This window comes from Arvicanthis niloticus, chromosome 17, assembly GCF_011762505.2.
Source record: "Arvicanthis niloticus isolate mArvNil1 chromosome 17, mArvNil1.pat.X, whole genome shotgun sequence".
Lineage (NCBI taxonomy): Eukaryota > Metazoa > Chordata > Mammalia > Rodentia > Muridae > Arvicanthis > Arvicanthis niloticus.
In genome coordinates this window covers 33,266,140-33,287,235 of record NC_047674.1, presented here as the reverse complement: position 1 = coordinate 33,287,235, position 21,096 = coordinate 33,266,140, and the positions used below count along the sequence as shown (strand labels likewise).

At 44.4% G+C, this 21,096-nt stretch overlaps 1 protein-coding gene across 1 annotated transcript; it reads left to right on the top strand.

The window, feature by feature from the left end:
* Positions 1-10,098: 10,098 nt before the first annotated feature.
* LOC117722534 (cryptic protein-like) lies at positions 10,099-17,281 on the top strand. Its single transcript, XM_034521743.2, has 6 exons — positions 10,099-10,461; positions 10,712-10,761; positions 10,866-11,024; positions 11,581-11,695; positions 11,785-11,894; positions 16,976-17,281. The coding sequence occupies exons 1-6, from the start codon at positions 10,409-10,411 to the stop codon at positions 17,086-17,088; spliced, it is 600 nt and encodes a 199-aa protein (XP_034377634.1). The 5' UTR covers positions 10,099-10,408; the 3' UTR covers positions 17,089-17,281.
* Positions 17,282-21,096: the final 3,815 nt, after the last annotated feature.

Here is a 21,096-nt window from a genome sequence, read left to right as displayed (position 1 = left end):
TCTGGAAGGAAATCACCATACCAAACAGCCATAGAAGGCAATAGAGCTGACATTGGAAGTCACTGCAGATTTTGAAGGGGACTCCAGCCAGCAGCATAGCCTGGTTCAGGAAACTCTCCTAGGATTTGAGCAGGACTTTGTTCTGTATCAGCTATAGTCTTTCCAGGACGGTGGGCAAATGAGTACTTCAGTAGATACCTAATGAGAGTCCGGATTGAGCATCTTGTTCCCAAAAAAGCAGCTTAGATATTTTGTGGAGCATTTAAAAAACATTAAATTCAAGATGTTAGTTGTATCTCTTTGGGGTAAGATTTGATGACATAGTTCCACCACTTTACTACATATAGGGTGAGCTTGCTTGGCTCCTGAATATTTGCTATTTGTTCTCTTCTAGTTCCATAGTGGAGAAGAAATCAAACAAAAAGATCTTTATTACACATTATTTTATGTCTAGTACAGCCTTGATAAAAATCTCATGTTTATCAATTGTTGCATATATGTCTATTCTTGGAAAAGAAATCCATAGCTATAATGTAATAAATTGATTTTAATGTACATTAGTTAGAGGTCTTTTAAAAAATATTATATATATGTATATATGTACATATATTCATATATACATACATATATACATATATATGTGTATATATGTGTGTGTATATATACACACGCATATATATGTATGACTACATTGTAGCTGTCTTCAGACACACCAGAAGGGGGCATCGGATCCCATTACAGATGGTTGTGACCATGTGGTTGTTGAGAACTAAACTCAAGAGTTCTGGAAGAGCAGCCAGTGCTCTTAACCACTGAGCCATCTCTCCAGCCCCAGTTAGACGTGTTTTGGTTGACACAAAGCATTTTTACATCTTTTTAAGTTTTTATTGGCCTTGATTATTTAAAAAAAAAAAAAACTTTTTTGTCTGTTAGTTTGTTTATTTTGAAACAGAGTCTCACTATGCAGTCTTGGTTGACCTGGAACTCGTTATAAGAACCACAATAGTCAGAAACTCTCAGAGATCTTCACCTACCTGCATACTGCTGTGCTTCCTGCCATGTGATAACGGACTAAACCTCTGAAACTGTAAGCAGGTCCCCAGTGAAATACTTTCTCCTGTAAGAGTTGCCTTGGTGTGGTCTCTTCACCGCAGCAGAACAGTGACTGACACAGCTGGTCACTCCCATAAGCTTTTACATTAGGTATCTTGTAGAGAGGTCACTTTGTAGATCAAAGGGTTAATGGGTTGTATAGATGTTGTTTTCATCAATGGGGTCTTTTGGAGAACAGACTACAGTCTTAGCAACAGCCTGGGATGTTTGGGAGTTCCCATGGAGCCTTTGGGCCAACAACTCAATTAGATGTAACCTAATCCTGGTACCAGAAACTTCATTTGGTGATGAGACATCCAGTGGGCCTCTGTCTCCCTCATCATTTGGGGATTTCATTTAGATCACCTTTGTATGTGTGTATGTTTATGTGTATATGTATATGATGTATATGTTTCTGTGTCTGTATATGTATATGATATATATGTATTTGTATATGCATATGAAGTGTATATGTGTGTGTTTGTATTACCTATGTGTGTGTGTGTGCGTGTGTGTATGTATGTATTTTAGGGAGGTTCTACTGTATTAACTTTTTAATATTAACCCTCCAATGGCCCTTACTTTTAGCATGAACAGCAGTTTTAGCATGCAGTAAGTTAAACAATGGGAAATGACTAGCTACCAGTTTCATCCTCTGTTAGCTTTAGGACTTCCAGGATGGTTAACTCTGCCCCCTTCTCTTTGAGACACAGAATAACACAGAAAAACAATTACAGTAACTCACAGTGCATTCTTGCATAAATTGTAATTTTACAAGATGAATTCTCCTTCAGGGACACTGAGATGGTACATTTAATACTTTCATTGTTATGTAAATTACAACCAAGATTCTTGTCAAACAAATTTCAGTGATTCAAATTAGCTCAATTATTTAAGGAAGAACCTGTTGTGGTTAGGAGTAAAATGTACCCCTTCCCCCTCCTCAAAGGCTCCTGTCCTTGAGAGCTGGTGGCACTATTTGGGAAGCTTATGGCTCTTTAGGGGGAGCCTCTTCTGAAGGAAGTAGGTCATAGTGGGTTTTGACAAGGTCTAGCATTGCCTTGTAACTGTGAAGAAACCAGGATTAGAAGGGACATATCTCAGCATAGTAAAAGGTATATATGATAGGCCTATACCTAGCATTGTAGTAAATAAAGAAGAATTTTTTGTTTTGTTTGTTTTGTTTTTTTGTTTTTTTCGAGACAGGGTTTCTCTGTGGAGCCCTGGCTGTCCTGGAACTCACTCTGTAGACCAGGCTGGCCTCGAACTCAGAAATCCACCTGCCTCTGCCTCCCAAGTGCTGGGATTAAAGGCGTGCGCCACCACCGCCCGGCTAAAGAAGAATTTTTAATAAAATCAGAAGGAAGATTAGAGTGTCTACTCTCTCTGTTCTCATTCAATACCGTGCTTAAGTCTTTGCTAGAGCTAAGATGACTACAAATAAGAGAAGTGGTCAGAGTCCTGATTTGCAGATGACATGGTTCACCAAAGACTTCACCAGAAGCCAGGTGGTAGTGTAGCACACCCTTAATTCCAGCACTCAGGAGGCAGAGACAGGTAGATCTCTGAGTCTGAGGCCAGCATGGGTCTACAGAGTGAGGTTCAGGACAGTCAGGAAAACACCATCTTGAAAAACAACAACAACAACAACATAAACAAACAAACAAAAAAACCAACCAAAATGAATAAAGAGACTTCACCAGAAAACTCTTAGACGGGTCAGCAAAGAGGCAGTTAATAAAATTAAACTTGTAACATATTTCCATATCAACTATAGCCATTTTATATCAATATCTTATGTTAACAAATATAAATGGCTGTCTGTATGCCAATAACAAAGAGCTGAGAAAGAAATTAGGAAAACATTCTCACTTGCAGTTGCCTAAAAACCATAAAATATATGTGAATAAAGCTCAATAAAAATGATGAAAGAAACAGGAAAGACACTAGAATACGGAAAGACCTCTTATGCTCATAGACTGGAGACATTAATATTATGAAAATGGCTGTACTACTAAAAGGAATCAATATGTTCAATATGGTCACCTCTGAAATTCAATGCCATTGCTTTACGGAAATAGAAAAGCAATCTTGAAATTCTTATGGAGGCACAAAAGAGCCCAGATGGTCCAAGCAGTTTGGAGCAAAAACAAAAACAATGAATAAAACCAACCAACCAGTCAACCAACCAACCAAACAAACAAACAAAGCCAAAACTGGAAGTAGCACCATACCGGATTTCAACCTATAGTGTAGATCTATAACAAGGGCAGTAAGGTGCTGACACAGAAACAGATACCTAGATAATAGGATAATATAGAGGCTCCAGAAAGAAATACAACAAGAGCCACCGGATTTATGATAAACACATAAAAAATGTAGAGGTTGCTAGAAAGACATTCTCTTTTAACAAATGGTACTGGGAAATTTGGATAGCTATAGAGAGAAGGGTTAAACCCTGTCTGTCACCCATGGATCAGAGATCAGTATAAACTCTGGAACTGAACTGCTGTTAGAAAGAGTAGGAAGAGGGAAGGCACATACTGGCCTAGGAAAGGGCTTTCTGAATAGTCACCCAAGGCGTAACCAACAAAACACAAACAGGACTTTCTGAAGTACACAAATTTATGGACAGGGAAGGAAGTAGGTAAGCAGAGATAGAGTCTATAACATGGGACAGCATCTTTGCCAGTTTACATCCAACAGTGACAGTGTGGTGATGTCTACAATACATAAAGAACTCAAAAAGCTTTGCAATAAGAAGTCAAGCAATCTAGTGGATACATGGGCCCAGTGAGTGAGTTGACAGTTCTCAAAGTGGATGATCAAATGGCAGTGAATGTTTGAATGTGTTCAACATCCTTAATACAAATTAGGACTGTACTGAGATTCCATCTCTCGTTAGTCTGCCCTAGCAGACATTAAGAAGACAGATGTTAGGGCTGGAGAGATGGCTCAGGGGTAAAGAACACTGGTGGCCCTACCAGATGACCAGGGTTCAATTCCCATGCACCCACATGGCAATCCACATTTGTCTGTAACTCCAGTTCCTGGGCATCTGACCTCCTCACAGAGACATACATACATGCAGGCAAAACACCAATGCACATAATATAAAAGTGAATCACTAAAACAAATGTTGTTAGAGAGACAGTTTAGTGGTAATGAGTGCTTGCTACTTTTGCAGAGAACTGGAACACAGTTCCCAGCACCCACACTGGGAGGCTCACAACCTGCAAGTCCTGCTCTAGGGGACCTGAACCTTCCTCTGGGCTTCACTGGCACTTGCATGCATGCACATATATACATGTCATTTTTTTCTTATTTCCTTTTGTTTTTTTAAATGCCCACAGGTGTTTTGCTTACATGTATGTCTGTGTATCACACATGTGCAGTGCCCCCACATATACACTTAATTAAAAATAAATACATCTTCTTTTAAGAAAAGGATAAAGGGAGTTAGAGAGATAGCTCAGCAGTTATAGGTGCTTGATACTCTTCCAGAGGACCCGAATTTTATTCCCAGTTCCACATCAGGAGGCTGACAACCATCTATAATTCCAACTCCATAAAATCTGATGCCTCTGGTCTCCATGGGCATTTGTACTCATGTGTATATACCCAAATATGAGTGAAATTGCTCTCTCTCTCTCTCTCTCTCTCTCTCTCTCTCTCTGTCTCTCCCCCCTTCTCTCTCTCTCTCTCTCTCTCTCAGACACACACACACAGTTAAAAACAATAAAAACAAATCTTGAAAAAAGAAAACAAATGCACATGGTTGCAGGTAAATATATCTGAAAATAATTTTTAAAACATTATTTCTCATTTATAGAAGTATCTAATGTGTTTTGGTAGGATTCATGCCTCATCCCTCCCCTCTGATTCCTTCCCACCTCATGCTTTTCCCCTCCTAACTTCATGTGCACTCTTAAAGACTTTTTTTTTTTAAAGTACCCACTGAATGTATTTAGTGCTGCCTGAGTGTACATGGGTGTCCAATGACTGACTATCAGAGCATAGCCCCTCAGGGACCTAATCATGGAAGAAAGCTAACTCTTGCTCTACAGAAGCCATTGGTCAAACCTCTCAGAGAGGGGTAGGACTTCATGCGCTCTCCATCCCCATTTATGCCAGGAATTTGGCTTGCACGGTTCTGTGCAAGTCTTGTTCACAGAGCCTCATTTGCTGCGTCCATGTCTCAACTGAGGTGTCATATCTTGGAAACACGGTTTTGCTACAGCTGTCTGCTTCCTCTAGCTCTTAGGTTTTCCCATCTCTCTTCCATGATGATCCCTGATCAAGGTCCAGAGAGTGTCCAGGAACTCTGGAAATAGTGTGGTGTGTGTGTGTGTGTGTGTGTGTCCATGGGATCCCACTGACCAACAGCTTGAGAAAAGGAGGTAACTTATACTACTGGCCTTTTTATTTGATAGCATTTGATAGCCATTATACCTTGCATTATCAGGTAACTTCATGTAAACCCCTTTTATATATGTATCTATTTTAGAAACTTCTATAGTTGTAGTTTTCCATATGGAATTTGCAGAAGATTTTATTATTTATTCCCATATTTTTCCTATTTCTACTCTTATTTAGTAGCATTTATTCCCATTATTCTTCTCCCCTGCTGCCTCCACCCCATGTAACTCTTCCTGTTCAGTTCTAGCATTTCTCTTACCTCTTCCTAACACATACATTCCATCCCCTTTCCATGAAATCTGCCCTCTCTGGGCACTTCAATTTAAGTGCGTACACACACACACACATCTAAATATTTAAAGCTAGGTCCAAATATGAGGAAGAACATGTGACATTTGCTTTTCTGGATCTAGGTTACCTCACTCCAAATGACTGAGTTCCTTCTATACCTGTGAAATTCACAGTTTTATTTTCATTTACAGTGGAATAATAGTCCGGTGTGTGTGTGTACATATTTTCTTCATCCAGTCATTCTTTGATGGATATCTGAAGCAGTTTCTATTTTTTTTTTTTTTTTTTGTTTTGTTTTGGTTTGGTTTGGTTTTTTCGAGACAGGGTTTCTCTGTGTAGTCCTGGCTGTCCTGGAACTCACTCTGTAGACCAGGCTGGCCTCAAACTCAGAAATCCGCCTGCCTCTGCCTCTGCCTCTCAAGTGCTGGGATTAAAGGCGTGCGCCACCACCGCCCTGCCTGAAGCAGTTTCTATTTCTTGTATTTTGTGAACAGAGGACAATGAACATGGATTACCAAGTATTTCTGTAGTAGGATTTAGAGTCCTTTGGAAATATACCCAGGAGTGGTATAATTGGATCACGTGATAGATCCAGTCCTGGTTTTTGAGGGACTGCCACGTTGATTTCTAGAGTGGCTTTTTCCCCCCCCCCCCCCCCCCCCCGCCCCCAATTTGTACTCTGGATACCCATGTCAGCAATTTTTTTTTTATTTGTTGTTTTATTGATTTTAGCCACTCTGATTGTGGTAGGATGAAATCTCAACGTACTGTTAATTCGCATGTCAATGATAGGCAAGGATATTGAACACTCGTTTAAAAAGAGATTACTTGGCCATTTTTATTTCTTCCTCTTAAGAACTTTTTGTTTTTGTAGTTTGTGCTGTGCCCCATTTTTAACTGGATGGTTTGTTTTCTTGATGTTTAGTTTTCTGAGTTCTATGTTCCAGGCATGAAGGTTTTTGTCAGATGTGTAGCTTGTGTAGACTTCCCACCGTTCAGGAGGCTTCACTCCAGCAGTGACGTTCTTTGTTATAAGAAATTGTTTGAAAAAAGAAAAAAAAAAGAAAGAGAAAGAAAGAAAGAAACTGTTTGATTTCCCAATGGATCAGGAGAAGGGACAGAAGGGACAGAGGTGCATATTTTACATATCAAAGCAGATGAAGCCTCCAGGTTCTCCCAGCATCCCTCAGTCCCTACCTGGTATACCCTATCCCCAACTTTGAACTTTCCAACCCAGGGTCCGAGCTGCTCTTCTCTTAGAGGTTCTTCCCTGTATAATCCAGACATTTTGGACTCTTGTTCTCTTCTCCCTCTGAGAGTGAGTACCCTCTCGCTTCCTCCTCTTCCCTACCCTACCCCATGGTGACTCCTCTGGCCTCCCCTCACTAGCCTCAATTTTGGGGGCTAGTGAACTTGCCCTGAGGGAGCAGCTTCCCAATAAACCTACCTTTAATATAATCTAATCTGGTTGAAATTGGCTCCTTTCACCTGTGGCTGAGAAATGATCTATCAGAAGCTTTTTAATTTCATGAGGTCTCTTTAACCCATTTTTGGTCTTAATGCCTGTGCTACCAGGGCCCAGAGGACAGACACAGCACGGCTGCACTCCCATGATGTACCCAGCAGAGAAAAGACCAGACAGACAGAAAGTGCCTCAGCCAGGCACCCAGGAGTTTGGATAAGCCACATTTACCTCCCTCTGACCCCAGGGAGCTCTAAACCATGCTCACACAATCCTTTACACCTATCTGTATCAGGTCATTTCCTCAGTGATAATAGCTTGGATGCCCAGAGGAGGACAGAGGACAGACAGCATGCAATCCTGTCCTGGGCCAGGAAGGTCCAGGTTCCCACATACTGGTGAGTTAGAATGCCCCCCAGGAGGCAGGACCACTGGCTCCAGCCTTATCTGTTACAGCTGATAACAAGAGAGAAGAAGGCCTCTCCTCCTCTCCCAATCAACCACTGCCAGGCAAGCCTTGCCTGCTGGGTCTCCTTGGTGGCAGACAGGCAGCTACTCTGTCTGGGGTGACAGGCAGCAGCCAAACTCCTCCTTTGATGGAGAGTAAATGGCTCAGCCTGGACCACAAAGGCCTGCTGCAGGACAAGTAACAGTGAAGTGAGAAGGTTTTATCAACAGTTCTGACACCCAGGGCCTCTCCTCTAATGCTCCTCAGGCCCCTGGACCTTAAGCAAACAGCAGAGGTGGGGTATCCCAAGCTGTTCCCTGTCTCTCACTGCAGTCTGGCAGGTAAGACCTTTCTTTCCCTTTATGTACAGTTTCCATCAATAAAGTGTAGATTTCCTAAGCCTCATTTGAGCAGTGGGCATGTGGCTCTGAAGGTTTAGCTCCTGCCTAGCAGGCCAATAAACCCCAGGGGAACAACAGCAAAGCAGACACTTGGGTGCCAAGGTGCCTGGGAATTGCTTTTTGTGACTCCATGAAAATTAAGCCCAGGAGGAAATGGGATTGACCAGGTTCACACGTATGTAACAAGTCTGAATTTACTGGATAAAACAGCTCTTGTGTATGTTTTGAAATGTGTATCATGAAAGTTTTAGTAAAAGAAATTATGTGGCGGAAAGGTTAGATTGGAGCTAGCGCCTTTAAATTTGAATATTATCGAGAATTTCTCATAGCGTTCTGTACAATCACCATTTTAAAACTTGTTTATGTAAAGAAATACAATCACTCCTTTAGCTTGAGAGTGATTTATTTACGTTCATTTTATTTTATATTGCCTGCCTGCTTGTCTGTGCACTATGTGCTGGCTGGCGCCTGAGGACATCAGGAGAGAGCTTTGGATCCTGTGGAGTTATCCATAGTTGTGAATCACCATGTGGGGCTAGGAATGGAACCCAGATCCTCTGCAAGAGCAGCAAGTGGTCTTAACTGCTGAGCCATCTCTCTAGTCCTATACTTTAAAAATACAATCATTTCACTCATATAAACGTTTGTGTTAATTTCAAGTCATAAAATGTGTTTGTTTTGCACATGTGGTCGGACTGAGTAATTTACCAGTTGATATGTTTTATAAAACTCGTATGATGCAGCGGGATGGGGAGCCTTAGCCGTCCTGTGCTGAGGCACTTTTCTGAGGTATCTGCCATAGGACAGGCCTAGTATAAAAGGAAGTTTATTTGGGACCTGGAAAGGAGGTCTGGGGAAGGGAGTAGAGGCAGAGAAGGCTGACAGAGAAGGACAGAAAGAGAGAGGAGAGAGAGAGAGAGAGAGAGAGAGAGAGAGAGAGAGAGAGAGAGAGAGAGAGTTTGTTTTATACAGTGAACTAGGCTAGTGCCTGGCTGTTGCTAGGTAACTGTTGGGCAGAGCTGCCTAGAGGTAACACATAATAAAGATAGCATTTAGAAATGCATTTTTGTGTTTCCCTGAAATCCTAAGACCCCATCCTTTCTTGTGTTTTGTCCTCTGTGTTTGCCAGTTCCTTTCCTGTCCTGGAAGCTCACAGAACCCTTTCATTGGGAGGTCACAGACTGAGGAAACTCACCAATTTCTTCTGATTTAACACCTTCTTTGATGAAGCTTGCAGTTAAAGGAGAAATAAATCAAGTTAGTGCCAAACATCATTTCAACTTCAGAGGAAACAAGATTAAAAAAAAAAAGAGTGTTTACATAAAGTCATAGAAGATTTTTTACCACATCCATTGCTAAATGCCCTCCTTTATGAAAACGAGAGGGCTCAGGTCCCATGTCAGTGGATAGAAACCTGAGGAGCAGAAGTCCTAGGTTGCTCACACCAGTGATTCAGGCTGCAGCATCTCAGCTCAGACAAGAGGGACTGTGCACAGATGGGATGCAGGCTCAGCACAGTCTGCATAATATTTTTCTCAATGATCTACTTGCCAAAGGGCTTAGCCACTCAAGGTTCAGCTTCCTCACTTGTGACATCAGGAGAGCACATGTCTCCCCAGAGAATGCTGTGCACAGCAGAGGGCAGAGGCTCCATGTGTGGGAGCAGATACCCCCCCCCCCCCCCCCCAGGATTTGGCGCCTGCAGGGTCTCCCCTTTGCCTTTCTGTTCAGCATACAGGACATATGAGAGCGCTCCTCAGCTGCTATGTCCCACTGACCAGATCCCCTCTCCAGCTGGGCCCCTTTTATCTCTCAGTCCAAGAACTATACAATAGGCAATCTCCACTTCTATCTCTTGCCAAAGCTCTTTGGTTCATGTTGAGATTTCAATTTTCAATTTCTTGTTTGTTTTCTAGTGTAGTTAAGGAAGCCTGTTGTCTTAGTTCCTAATGGTTTAATTCAGGGATTGGCCACCCTGCTGTCACCAACACTGTAAATAGTACTTCGGAGGCAGGCAGCCTTTCTCCACCCCTCTGCATCCAGGACTGTATAGGGTCAGCACTTCAAGCCTGATGGCTCAGCAGTCCTGACCTGAGAGAGCTTCAGCACCTGGACTCACGGTCTTCCTTCAGCCCTGCCATCTTCTGGTCCAGGCAGAGGACAGAGACATCCCCGTCTTGCAAGCTTGTGCATTCTGTAACCTGCTATAGTGGCTCCAAGACCTAGAGTAAAGGACTCCTCCAGGACTAGAACATTTGAGTTTCAACTTCTGTGGCCATTGATCCCCAAGCACAGATGAGAGGGAACTTACCAACCCAGTGTGTCGGTTTGAAACCGCACCAAGCCAGGTAAGGACAGAAGTCAGCCAGGTATTAGAAAGCCAGGCTAGGAGGGTTGAAATTCTTGGTCTTCCGTCTCACAACCTTTCTAAACTGTGATAGCACCTTTAAAATCTACAAGTGCTACAATGATTACGGATGCTTATGATTTTTATTAAGTTATAAATGTGCTATATATTTTATGTTGTGATTAACGTGCGAATTGTGCTTAGACTGATTGTAGTCTTGAAACTTCAACGATTTCCTTTAAATATTCTAGGCCTCTGTTCTTGATGACTGTGGCGTTGCAGCTCATCAATCGGGGAAACAGTAAGTTAACTCCCCCACCCCACCCCCACCCCCCAGAGTTTCAGTTAAGAAGGGTAAAATCTCTGTCTGTCACTATTAGTCTCTTACTTTGTCGTTCTTTAAAGGCTATCAGAGCGAAGGAGATGGAGCCAGAGAAATCAGCAATATCCTGTCTCCAATGCTCCCAGTGGACGGAACTCTGAGTAATTCCAGTAGAAGGAATGACAGCCAAGAGGGAGTGCACCAATGGGATTTCCTTCCGGACTCCAGCACTTCGGGAGAGAGTAAGTCTTAGCTCTGACGAGAGCATCTTTTCACCTCAAGTTCCAAATAAATAAATAAATAAATAAATAGGAAATTTTAGTGATGCATTACTCTGAAGTTTCACCTTTTATATCGGCAAACTCGGCAGCTTTGCCCTGTAACTAAGATAACAGGCTGCTGTCTCGCATTCAGGCAATCTAGCATTCCCAGTGGCTCCAGGTGGGGCTAGCGACATCACATCCATGGGTGGTCCTGCCTGGGAGGCCTGTGGTTAATCAATGTCCACAAAGTCACATGCTGACTTTAACAGTGGAAGAGAGAGGGAGAGAAGCAACTTGGAGGGTGTCAAGGGCTGTCCCTACCGGGACCCCGCCCACATTCCTGCTAGCTTGTTTTTCAGCCTTCGTCAACTAAAGAACAGGGTTTACCTAGCAAACACACTCAGCAGGCACGGTCCCCTCCCAAGCTGTGAAGCCCTGCCCTCTGTGTGTGTGTGTGTGTGGGGGTGTGTGTGGGGGTGGGGAGCTTGCTAAGCTCCAGAGGCTAACACAGCTGCTGACCCAGGTCATCCTGCAGGTGCGGTCCCTGGATCCCGCTGTTGCCACAATGGAGGCACCTGCGTTCTCGGCAGTTTCTGCGTGTGTCCTGCGCACTTCACTGGTCGCTATTGCGAGCACGACCAGAGGCACAGGTGGGTGGAGCAAAAGTGGGCTGGGCGGGGACTGGTTTGGGAGAGAGGGGAAAGCTGACAAAAATGCTGACCTGTTCTGGCCTCTGCAGAGACTGTGGCGCCCTAGGTCATGGAGCTTGGACCCTGCACAGCTGCCGTCTATGTAGATGCATCTTCTCAGCCCTGTACTGCCTCCCACGCCAAACGTTCAATCACTGTGGTAAGAGCACCCTTCCCATCCCTGACAACACACGTTTACCTCACACATGTATACACTTGTGTCTTTGTTGTTAGTGATTGGCGCACATCTGCCTGTGCCAGGAGACAGAAATGAGCAAATTAGATTAGATCCATGTATAGGTCAACGAAGTCCAATCATTGTGAATCCGCGGTGAATGTTTGGTCATTATTTACATTTTCCTGTGGGGATCGCTGGAGTACTGTGATTTTCGAGTGAAAGCAGTGTCCCAGAGCATTGGGGGGTGGGGGTGGGGTAGTGTCCAGAAGCTACAAGGTGAGGGGCAGGGTTAACCTGGGAGCCAAGCTAGCTGAGCAGATTACTAGTGATCTCCAGACATTGGGTACACGGGGACAGCGCTGACAACGAAGGAAGGGGTTGTCACCAGGTTCCATCCTGATGTCTTGTGCGACAGCCTTCCTAGTCTTAATAGGAGCTGGTGTGGACTTCCAGTGGTAGGCAGTCAGTGAAGGTTCACCCTTCAACCCAGTGCTGTCTCTGCCTCTGACACGCCTGGGTGATTTGGCTCTGCACTGTGTGGAAGAAACACTGCACGAAATGAAACCCGGACCCCTTTCCTGCTCTTTCTCAGGAAGCCCTGAGCTCCACAGGCTGATGTGGTTTCATCCTTCCCTCCTTCCCCAGGCAGTCTAGGAAGGGCTGTACCAGAGCAGGGAAGGTCCTCAGCTGCACTACCCCACCTTCAGGTCACAGCACTGGGTCAGGACATTAGTGGAGAGGGACATTCAATGGCTGCTTTCCTCCTGAATCCCCCTCCCCTTCCTGTGGAGCACCAGGATTGTCTCCAGGTCCAACCCTCAACATTCCTAACGCCTTCCCTTTACTCACAGAGCATGCAGAGTCCTCTCTCTCTCTCTCTCTCTCTCTCTCTCTCTCTCTCTCTCTCTCTCTCTCTCCATTTGTTGGGTGTATGTCACTTGATTCGCCAGCTGCTTGTCCTGAGTCCCAGAGGTTGTAGGACACTAATTTACAGGCTAGATCTAATGGCCTTGCAGGTGAACTCAATTCTTACCAGAGTTTCTTTCCTGAGAATGTGGGAAAGGGCTCTCTGAGGTCACTAGCAGTCTCCCATGCAAAGTCTGCAGAGCAGCATCTGGGCGTCAGGATGTCCAATCACTGTTTCACATCCTTGGGAACCTCCAGGGCTGAGATTCGTGTCTATCTGTTAAGGTCAGTGGAACGAGCTTCTGAAAATATGCTTCCAACCATCCAAGCCGGACAAAATAGGGAGATCCTCCTCCAGGGTAACTGGCCAGGCACAGAAAGTGCAGTAACAGCCTTGTGCCTTTGATCCTCTGATGGTGCCACAGGGCCCATCTCAATGGTGGGTGTCAGCAATGGGGAATACCCTTTTCAAGCTTCTAGCTGATGCTTGGGGACTAAGGAGGGTTGCTTGTGTAGTTGGCTGACTGTATTCTTAACCAGTGTGCTCCGCCCACTTACCTCACTGGATTCCACCACAGTGTATCAAGAGGCATCCATTGTCTCTCTGTTTGGAGAAAATGAAATCCAGGGATGGAAACTCCCACTGGTAGCAAACAGATCACTGCGTCCCCCACGTGCCTTTCCTGTAAGAATAATTCTCAATATGAATGAATGTCTTCATTTGTGATAGTCTTATATAGCATGTTGAAAGGTGGCCATGTTATACATCCATTCCCAAGGAAACTGTCTTAGTCAGGGTTTGTATTCCTGCACAAAACATGACCAAAGAGCAAGTTGAGGAGGAGAGGGTTTATTCAGCTTACACTTCCACATTGCTGTTTATCACCAAAGGAAGTCAAGACAGGAACTCACACAGGGAAGGAACTTGGAGGCAGGAGCTGATGAAGAAGCCATGCAGGGATTGCCTCCCCTGGCTTGCTCAGCTTGCTTTCTTATAAAACTCAGGACTACCAGCCCAGGGATGGCACCACCCACAATGGGCTGGACCTTCCCATCTTGATCATTGAGAAAATGCCTTACAGCTGGATCTCATGGAGGCATTTCCTCAAGGGAGGCTCCTTTCTCTGTGATAACTCCAGTTTGTGTCAAGTTGACACACAAGACCAGCCAATACAGAAACGTAAGAGAATGTCTGAGATCCCTTCATAAGATGTCAATGTGAAAAATCACCTTTGAGATAATTATAATACTTTGATTCAATCAACGGGTGGGAAGGAACACAAAAAGACACCATCCTACGAGGCAATGCCTTCCTCCAGCCGACCTCAGGCTAAGAGCTTCTTTGCTCTGACTGGGTCTTCCATCTGAAAGAAGGAAAAGCTCCCACCTACCTCAGGGTAGACACAGCTGAAGCTCTCCTCTTTAGAGCAGCTCTCAAGAAGGAAGAATAAATAAATGTTCATGAGCACCAACAGTGAATGATGGGCTGGAGGTGAGACTCAATATCAGAGCCTTTGGTTAGCATATGCCAGGCCCCGAGTCCCATCTTTAGAAATGCAGGGGGAACAAAAGTCAATTGACTATTGTGTAGTACGACATGTGACATAGTAGTTAGAATGTTCTAAACCCTGGGTTTAGCCTCTAGCAAACATGGGACCTATGGGAAATGCTTGTGTGTTAATCTGAACATGAGATGGACCCAGGCCAAGCTACTACAATTTCAGTTCTCTTTATATTTATTTATTTTTATTAATATGTATATGTGTGTATGTTCATGCCATGCATGTGCAGATGCCCAAGAAGGCCAGAAGAGGGAGTTACAGGCAGTTGTCAGTCACCAGACATGCTTGCGGAGAACAGAACTCTGAACCTTTGTTAGAGTGGCAAGCACTGTTGACCACTGAGCCACCTCCTACCCTTCAGTTTTTCCCTTTAAACAGCACATCTGGGAACAAGAAAAACCAAACTAACCAATGAATGAATGAATAAATAGCTGTGGGTAGAGCCAGCCCCTGGCCCTAGGGGCACCTGCTTCCAAGCAGCTCTGAGCTTGTGGTATATACCCAGGATTGTGTTCAACCATCCCAGGCATGCTCTATGTGTGTGGGGGTATCCTTTTGGTGGACATGGCTCTTGTGGTGTACAGGCAGAAGGGGGCCACATAACTTGGTGGCACTTCCTGCAGAAGCTGCAGACTGGAGAGCTCAGAAACACTGAGTCTGGATCTCACACTGAGATGTGGTGTTTCCCTTATCACAGAAGATCCTAAAACCTCCAAGAGAAGAAGAGAACCTGATTGTGTAGTCTGTGCAGCGATAGAGGCATGCTGACAGGCAGGAAGTGCTCAAACTTGGTTTCAATTCTTTTCTTCTCGCAGATGTGCAAAAGTAACGGGTGTGACAAAGGCCTCTGTCCTGTCCAAAGATCTAGTAGACCTTTTGATAAGTCTCAGGTACCAGTAACAAGTCATCCACTAGTAACAGGAGTTTTTTTTCTTCCCTACTGTGACAAAGAATAGTGGGGGTTCACAGAATAAGAAATGTAGATTTTGGCCAGGCGGTGGTCGCACACGCCTTTAATCCCAGCACTTGGGAGGCAGAGGCAGGCGGATTTCTGAGTTCGAAGCCAGCCTGGTCTACAGAGTGAGTTCCAGGACAGCCCGGGCTACACAGAGAAACCCTGTCTCGAAAAACCAAAAAAAGAAAAAGAAAAAAAAAAAAAAAAGAAAAAGAAATGTAGATTTTTTTTTAAGTTTTAGTTTTTATCTAAATCTACAGTGAATATTCTAATTTTTTCTTTTTTAATCTCAAGGAATCACTTGGGAAGCACACCCCATAGTGGCCACGGGCCTAGTTTGAGACCCCAGATTGCTTATTTTATGGAGCCTGCTGAAACTATATACTTGAACTTGTAGTTTGTATGTAAGGACCAACTGTCCAAGGGGACTGAATCTCCCTAGTGGTCTCCATTCTCCCAGAAAGGTGACCCTGTGTGATAGACCCTGTCCTCACCTGGCGCCCTGTGCATTGACCTGTGCACGTCCAGGGTCTCTGTCAGAAGGGCTCTTCATCAATTGCTATTCTTGTTCCTCCTCTCCCCTCCCCCACTGCCCCTCCTTTTTTTGAGGCATACAGAATATCACCATATATCTCGGCTAGGCTGCAACTCACCTGCCTCTGCACCCCAAGAACTGGTATTAAAGAAGTGTACCACCGCACCCAACATCAATACTTAATGCTTCTTTGTGTGAGTTTTTGTTTGTTTAAGGTTTATTTTATTTTATTTTTTTGGTGAGGCAATCTCTGGGCAGCCACTTTACCTTAATCTGTGAGCCTTAGGTCCAAGTGAGAGACAGTGTATTTTTAAAAAAAACTACTTATCTGAAAGACACCTGAAGAATGACAACCAAGGTTGACCTCTGACCCTCCACAAGCATGCAGATACCCTGTACACACACATGAACTCATACCTGCATATGGACAAAGACACAAAGAACTAATCTGCACAGAGAGTTGGGCCATCTGTACAGCAGGTGGCTTCAAATCAGTTCTATTTGCTTTGATTGAATCAGGGAAAATACCCCAGGCTTCGCCTTCTGCTCAGGGGCAAAGGGAGTTAGGCTGAAGGGCTGTTTGCTTGTGAAAGCAGTTGAGGCATTTATTTCTTTTCAGCTCTCAAATGCTCAGTGAAACTTTAGGTGTCTCTGACTGCAGAGGAAAAAACGTTTCCTTTGTTTGCTTTGAACACATGCTAAGCAAGAGCTCTTCCACCCTGAAGATGGCCAGATGTGATGGTGAACACCTTTGGTCCCAGCATTCAGGAGGCAGAGGCAGAAAGTCCTCTATGATCCAGAAGCCAGCCTGGTCTGAGTACTAAGTTCCAGGCTAGTACTAAGTACTGAGTTCCAGGTGAGCTAAGGGATGATTACTGTGACCCTACCTCAAAGAAAAATTTTACACACACATGTACATAATAGAACACACACACACACACACACACACACACACACACACACACACGGGGGGGGGGGGGGGAGAAAGAGAGAGGTAGGGAGAGAGAGAGCGCACCAAGCAGAAGAGGGCTTTAGAGAGAATGGTACAGACATCTCTTTACTCCTGTAACCATGCACTTTATATATTCTCCATGTTCTTTTCCAGACCTGAAAAGCTTCCTCTCTTCAGGCGACAGAGGATCAAGAGCATGCAGCATCCCAAGTCTCCTCCTGCTGATGCTCTGCCTCCTCCTGCAGGGTGTGGCAGGTAAAGGCTGAGGCCCCTAAGTGCCATGACAGAATCTCCTCCTGAGCCTGCAAGGTGTCACTCTTCATTACACAGGCACCACAGTATGCCAGCAGGAAAACTGGGTGGTGGGCATCTGCCTCGATGTTGTATCCTGTAAATAACAGAATCACTGAAATATGCTAGATCCTTGAGCTGTACAATAAAGACGCTTAGTGGTGAGCCCTTCTTGCTTGGCTGAGCCTCTCTTCAAGGTCTCCAGTGGAGGCAAACCTGAATACAAGAGCCCAGACTGTTCAACTCAGAATCCCTTTCTGGAGGTTTCAGAGTATGCACTGAATAAGCTTGAATGAGGCCCCCAAACAAGTAGCCCCTCCCAGGTAAGAGCTAGTCTGAACAGCCTGGACTTCACTTGCATGACTCACTGTTGAAGTTCCCTGTCACCTGCTGCTCACTGTCAGTCTCTCCACTGACCTCTGAGCCCATGGGAGGGGTACTGTGAGTTCTGAATACTGTTGTGGGTTTGGCAAAACCCAACATGCTGTGTGGAGATAAAAAGAAAGACAGAAGGGGCTTGGGGGCAAGCATCCTGGCAGCTGCCTCCTTCTCAATAGTAATCAGACCACTTGAGGTGGTTCACTGCATCTTCCTAAAATATACGCATATATAAAATGAGGAGTTTAAATGGAGTTAACATATTATAGAGGGGCATAAAATCACATGACAATAAAACCCTCAGAACCAGGAACAGGCTACATCTTTTGTTGGTCAGTAGGATCCACAAACATCCCCAAATATTACAGGCTATTGTAGGGGGTGGCTCTGATGTTTTGATTGGGAATCTGCGTGTGAACACTGAAGGTCCTATTCCCCAAATGGTTCTTGATCCATCAATAAAGATGCTAGCTGCCAATGAGCTGGGTGGAATGGGTGGGACCTCCAGTCCTCCTCCCTCCCCCCAACTCTCTGCAGGCAGGCTAGCAGAGGCTGGGAAGGAGAAGAATTATTCTCCATGCTTTGGAGGTAGAGACATCAGCCATGTGAAATCTTGGGCAGAGTGACTATCAGCATTGGCGGCTTCCCCAACTGGGCCTGAGGTAGCATGAGGGCAGATTTAGGGTGCTGAGCTGGGAGTGAGAAGAAGGGCAAGATAGCCAAGGACTGCTTAGAAGAGCCCAGCCATTGAGTTAAAGCATATCAAAATAAGCTAATGTGTGTGTGTGTGTGTGTGTGTGTGTGTGTGTGTGTGCGCGCGCGCGCGCACCTTTCATCCTGAGGGAACCTGAGCAGGGCTGGTAGCATGGTCCACCTGGAGCTTAAAGTAGGGTGGCAAAATCTACACACTACAGGCTATTGCTAATGCTACTGATTACCATCTGCAACTTGACTCTAAGACCCTATTGTGAAGACACCACATTCTTATGCCACAGAATATGGAGACATTTAGGTGGCACTCAACTGGAAGCTTCATCCCTAGTGGTTAATGTGCACCATGCTGGAAGGTGTTATAGGTGCTATTGGAGGAAGTAATCATTGATTTGACCCAGCTATGAACCCTGTAAACAACAATAATGACCTGCCCAGCAAGCTATAAAGCTCTCTGGTGCTATTGTGGTAAAAATATCACAGACATAACCAACCTCTTGTCTTAAATTGAGTTTATTAAGAATCACTCCATGAGATGGAACCTATATCTGACACTGTCAATAAGGCTGGACTTATTGACTTGAGACTAGACAGGTCATAAACCCTAAGGGGAAACCTACGAGTATTATTCTGCTAAACAACCATAGCAATAAAACTGTAACAAAACAACTCATAGTGTCCTATTGCTGTATTCATAGATCAGTGCATTGCTCAACCTTCATCAGAACAGCTTCTTCTTGTAGTTGATGGTAACTAACACAGAGACTCACAACTAGGCAATGTACAGAAAATTAGAGACTTTGGAATGCTCGGTTTTGGCTGGAATCACAGCCCTGCCTTTAAAGCTTAGGGATCCATGTGGAAGAGATGACAGAAAGATTGTCAGAGATGGGGCATGACTTTGAGGCAAGAGACTTCTTCAGACACAGCTGGGCAGATGCCTATATGAACTCATCAAAACTGACAGCATGCATAAGACAGCATGCACAAACTCAATCACGCAAAAATCCCATTGTGGAGGAGGAGGAAGAGGAGGAAGAGGAGGAAGAGGAGGAAGAAGAGGAGGAGGAGGAAGAAGAAGAGGAGGAGGAGGCATGAGTATGAATCTCCCATCCTTGGCCAAGGAGCTATTAGCAATTTGTAGCTGTTGGAAGATATCAGTCAGTTTTCTTCACTGATACCAGGTATGTCAACCACATTCCAGGGCAAGCCTCACACCCAGGAATAGTTGGCCAACATGAGCTAGACTACATGGTTTTTGGTTTTGTTAGAGACAGACAGACAGGCCCGCTCCCCCTTCACACACACACACACACACACACACACACACACACACACACACACACACACACACACAGCGAAAGAGATCTAGGAAGAGCTGGGGAAAGGGAAGGAATATGACAAAATACAATTGTGGCACTGTCTCAAAGAGTAAAAACAAAAACATAGAATGATCTTTGAATCTAAAAAAATAATGTGCTAATTTTTTTTGATGGAGAAAATTTTAGGAGAGCAAAACTCTGATTTGGATCTACAGTGAACAAGAACAAGGGGAATGGAGAGAAATACAAAACGTACAGTTTGGAAACAAAAAAGAGCACTAGGAACCTTCATGTTACAGTCAAGCCTGTGCTGAAGAGATGCTATAACTGTTACCACCATTATGGAGAGGCCAAATCAACAAGAGAGCAATGGGTAAGTACCCAGAGGACAAGGCAGTATCCGGGTGACCCTCCACGTGGTGAAAGAGAAGCTACAGGTTCTGTTCCTAAAAAGCAACTGCATACTGAAGCCACTGCTAATGTGATTCTATCCCAGGCTGGCAGCCAGACATGATCACGTCATCCACAGGGTACTGTCTGTGGGGATGTAAAGCATTCGAGAGTAAGTCGGTCATGAGTTCTTCCTCCTGGTTTTCAGAGAGCTACTGAGAGCAGGCAATGTGCTGGAGCTGACTGTGCTGGAGCTGATGCAAGAAGGCCCTGGGAGGCAAGGAGGATCAGGCCCTTTGTGAAGCTCTGAAGGTGAAGCCTCGGTTGAGGTGGAGACCCCAAGATATTTAAGATGTCAGAGCTCTGAGATATCTGCCAAAGAGAACTTCCTAGAGGGAGTAGAACCAGACTAAGCAAGATGCATGTTGTACAATTAAAAGCTGGATGAGCCAAGCCATCTAAAGCCCTTTGGAACTGGAGATATCGTCCCTGGAGGTATAGGGCTTTGGATTTTCCCTGCTGGAATTTAGTTTTGCTTTGGTTCTGTATTTTCTTACTATACTGTTTCTCACTTTTGGGATGGTATGGTATATTCTGTGCCACTGTATCTTTTCAGCACACAGTGCATAGTTTGCTTTTTTATTTTATCAGGGGTTATCTACACTTAAGAGACACTTTTATACAGTATTGAGACTGAAATAGAGTATACAGTCTTTTGAAGTTGGACTACATTCGTTTTGCATATGACATGACCTTGTGCCTATAGGGGCCAGGGAGTAGAATGTGGTGGAATTCTAGCAGATACAGATCATTGTATCTAAGGCAAACTTTATAATGAGATAGTTGTTTTCTAAAGGTCGTTTGACCTTGAAGAAATCAGTGTAGAGAACAGTGATTGTTTTCTAGTATCTGTAGAGTTGTTTTTCTAAAGGAAGACTTTTTTGTAGGACTTTGGTCACATGACGGTCCTGGCACACCTGAAATGCCTTGCATTATTGAGTGCTGCAGACAGTGCCCATCAAGGACTAAGTTGCAGGGCCATGATGTCTTCCTTCAGGAGACATATAGATTAGATCAAGAGCTTTCGTATGAGAAACTTGTTTTACCCAAAAAACTTTTGTGTAACAATCAATAAATATGCTTCTGGGCAGCTGTTGGAGGTTCAGTCCAAAGAGGCTGAAT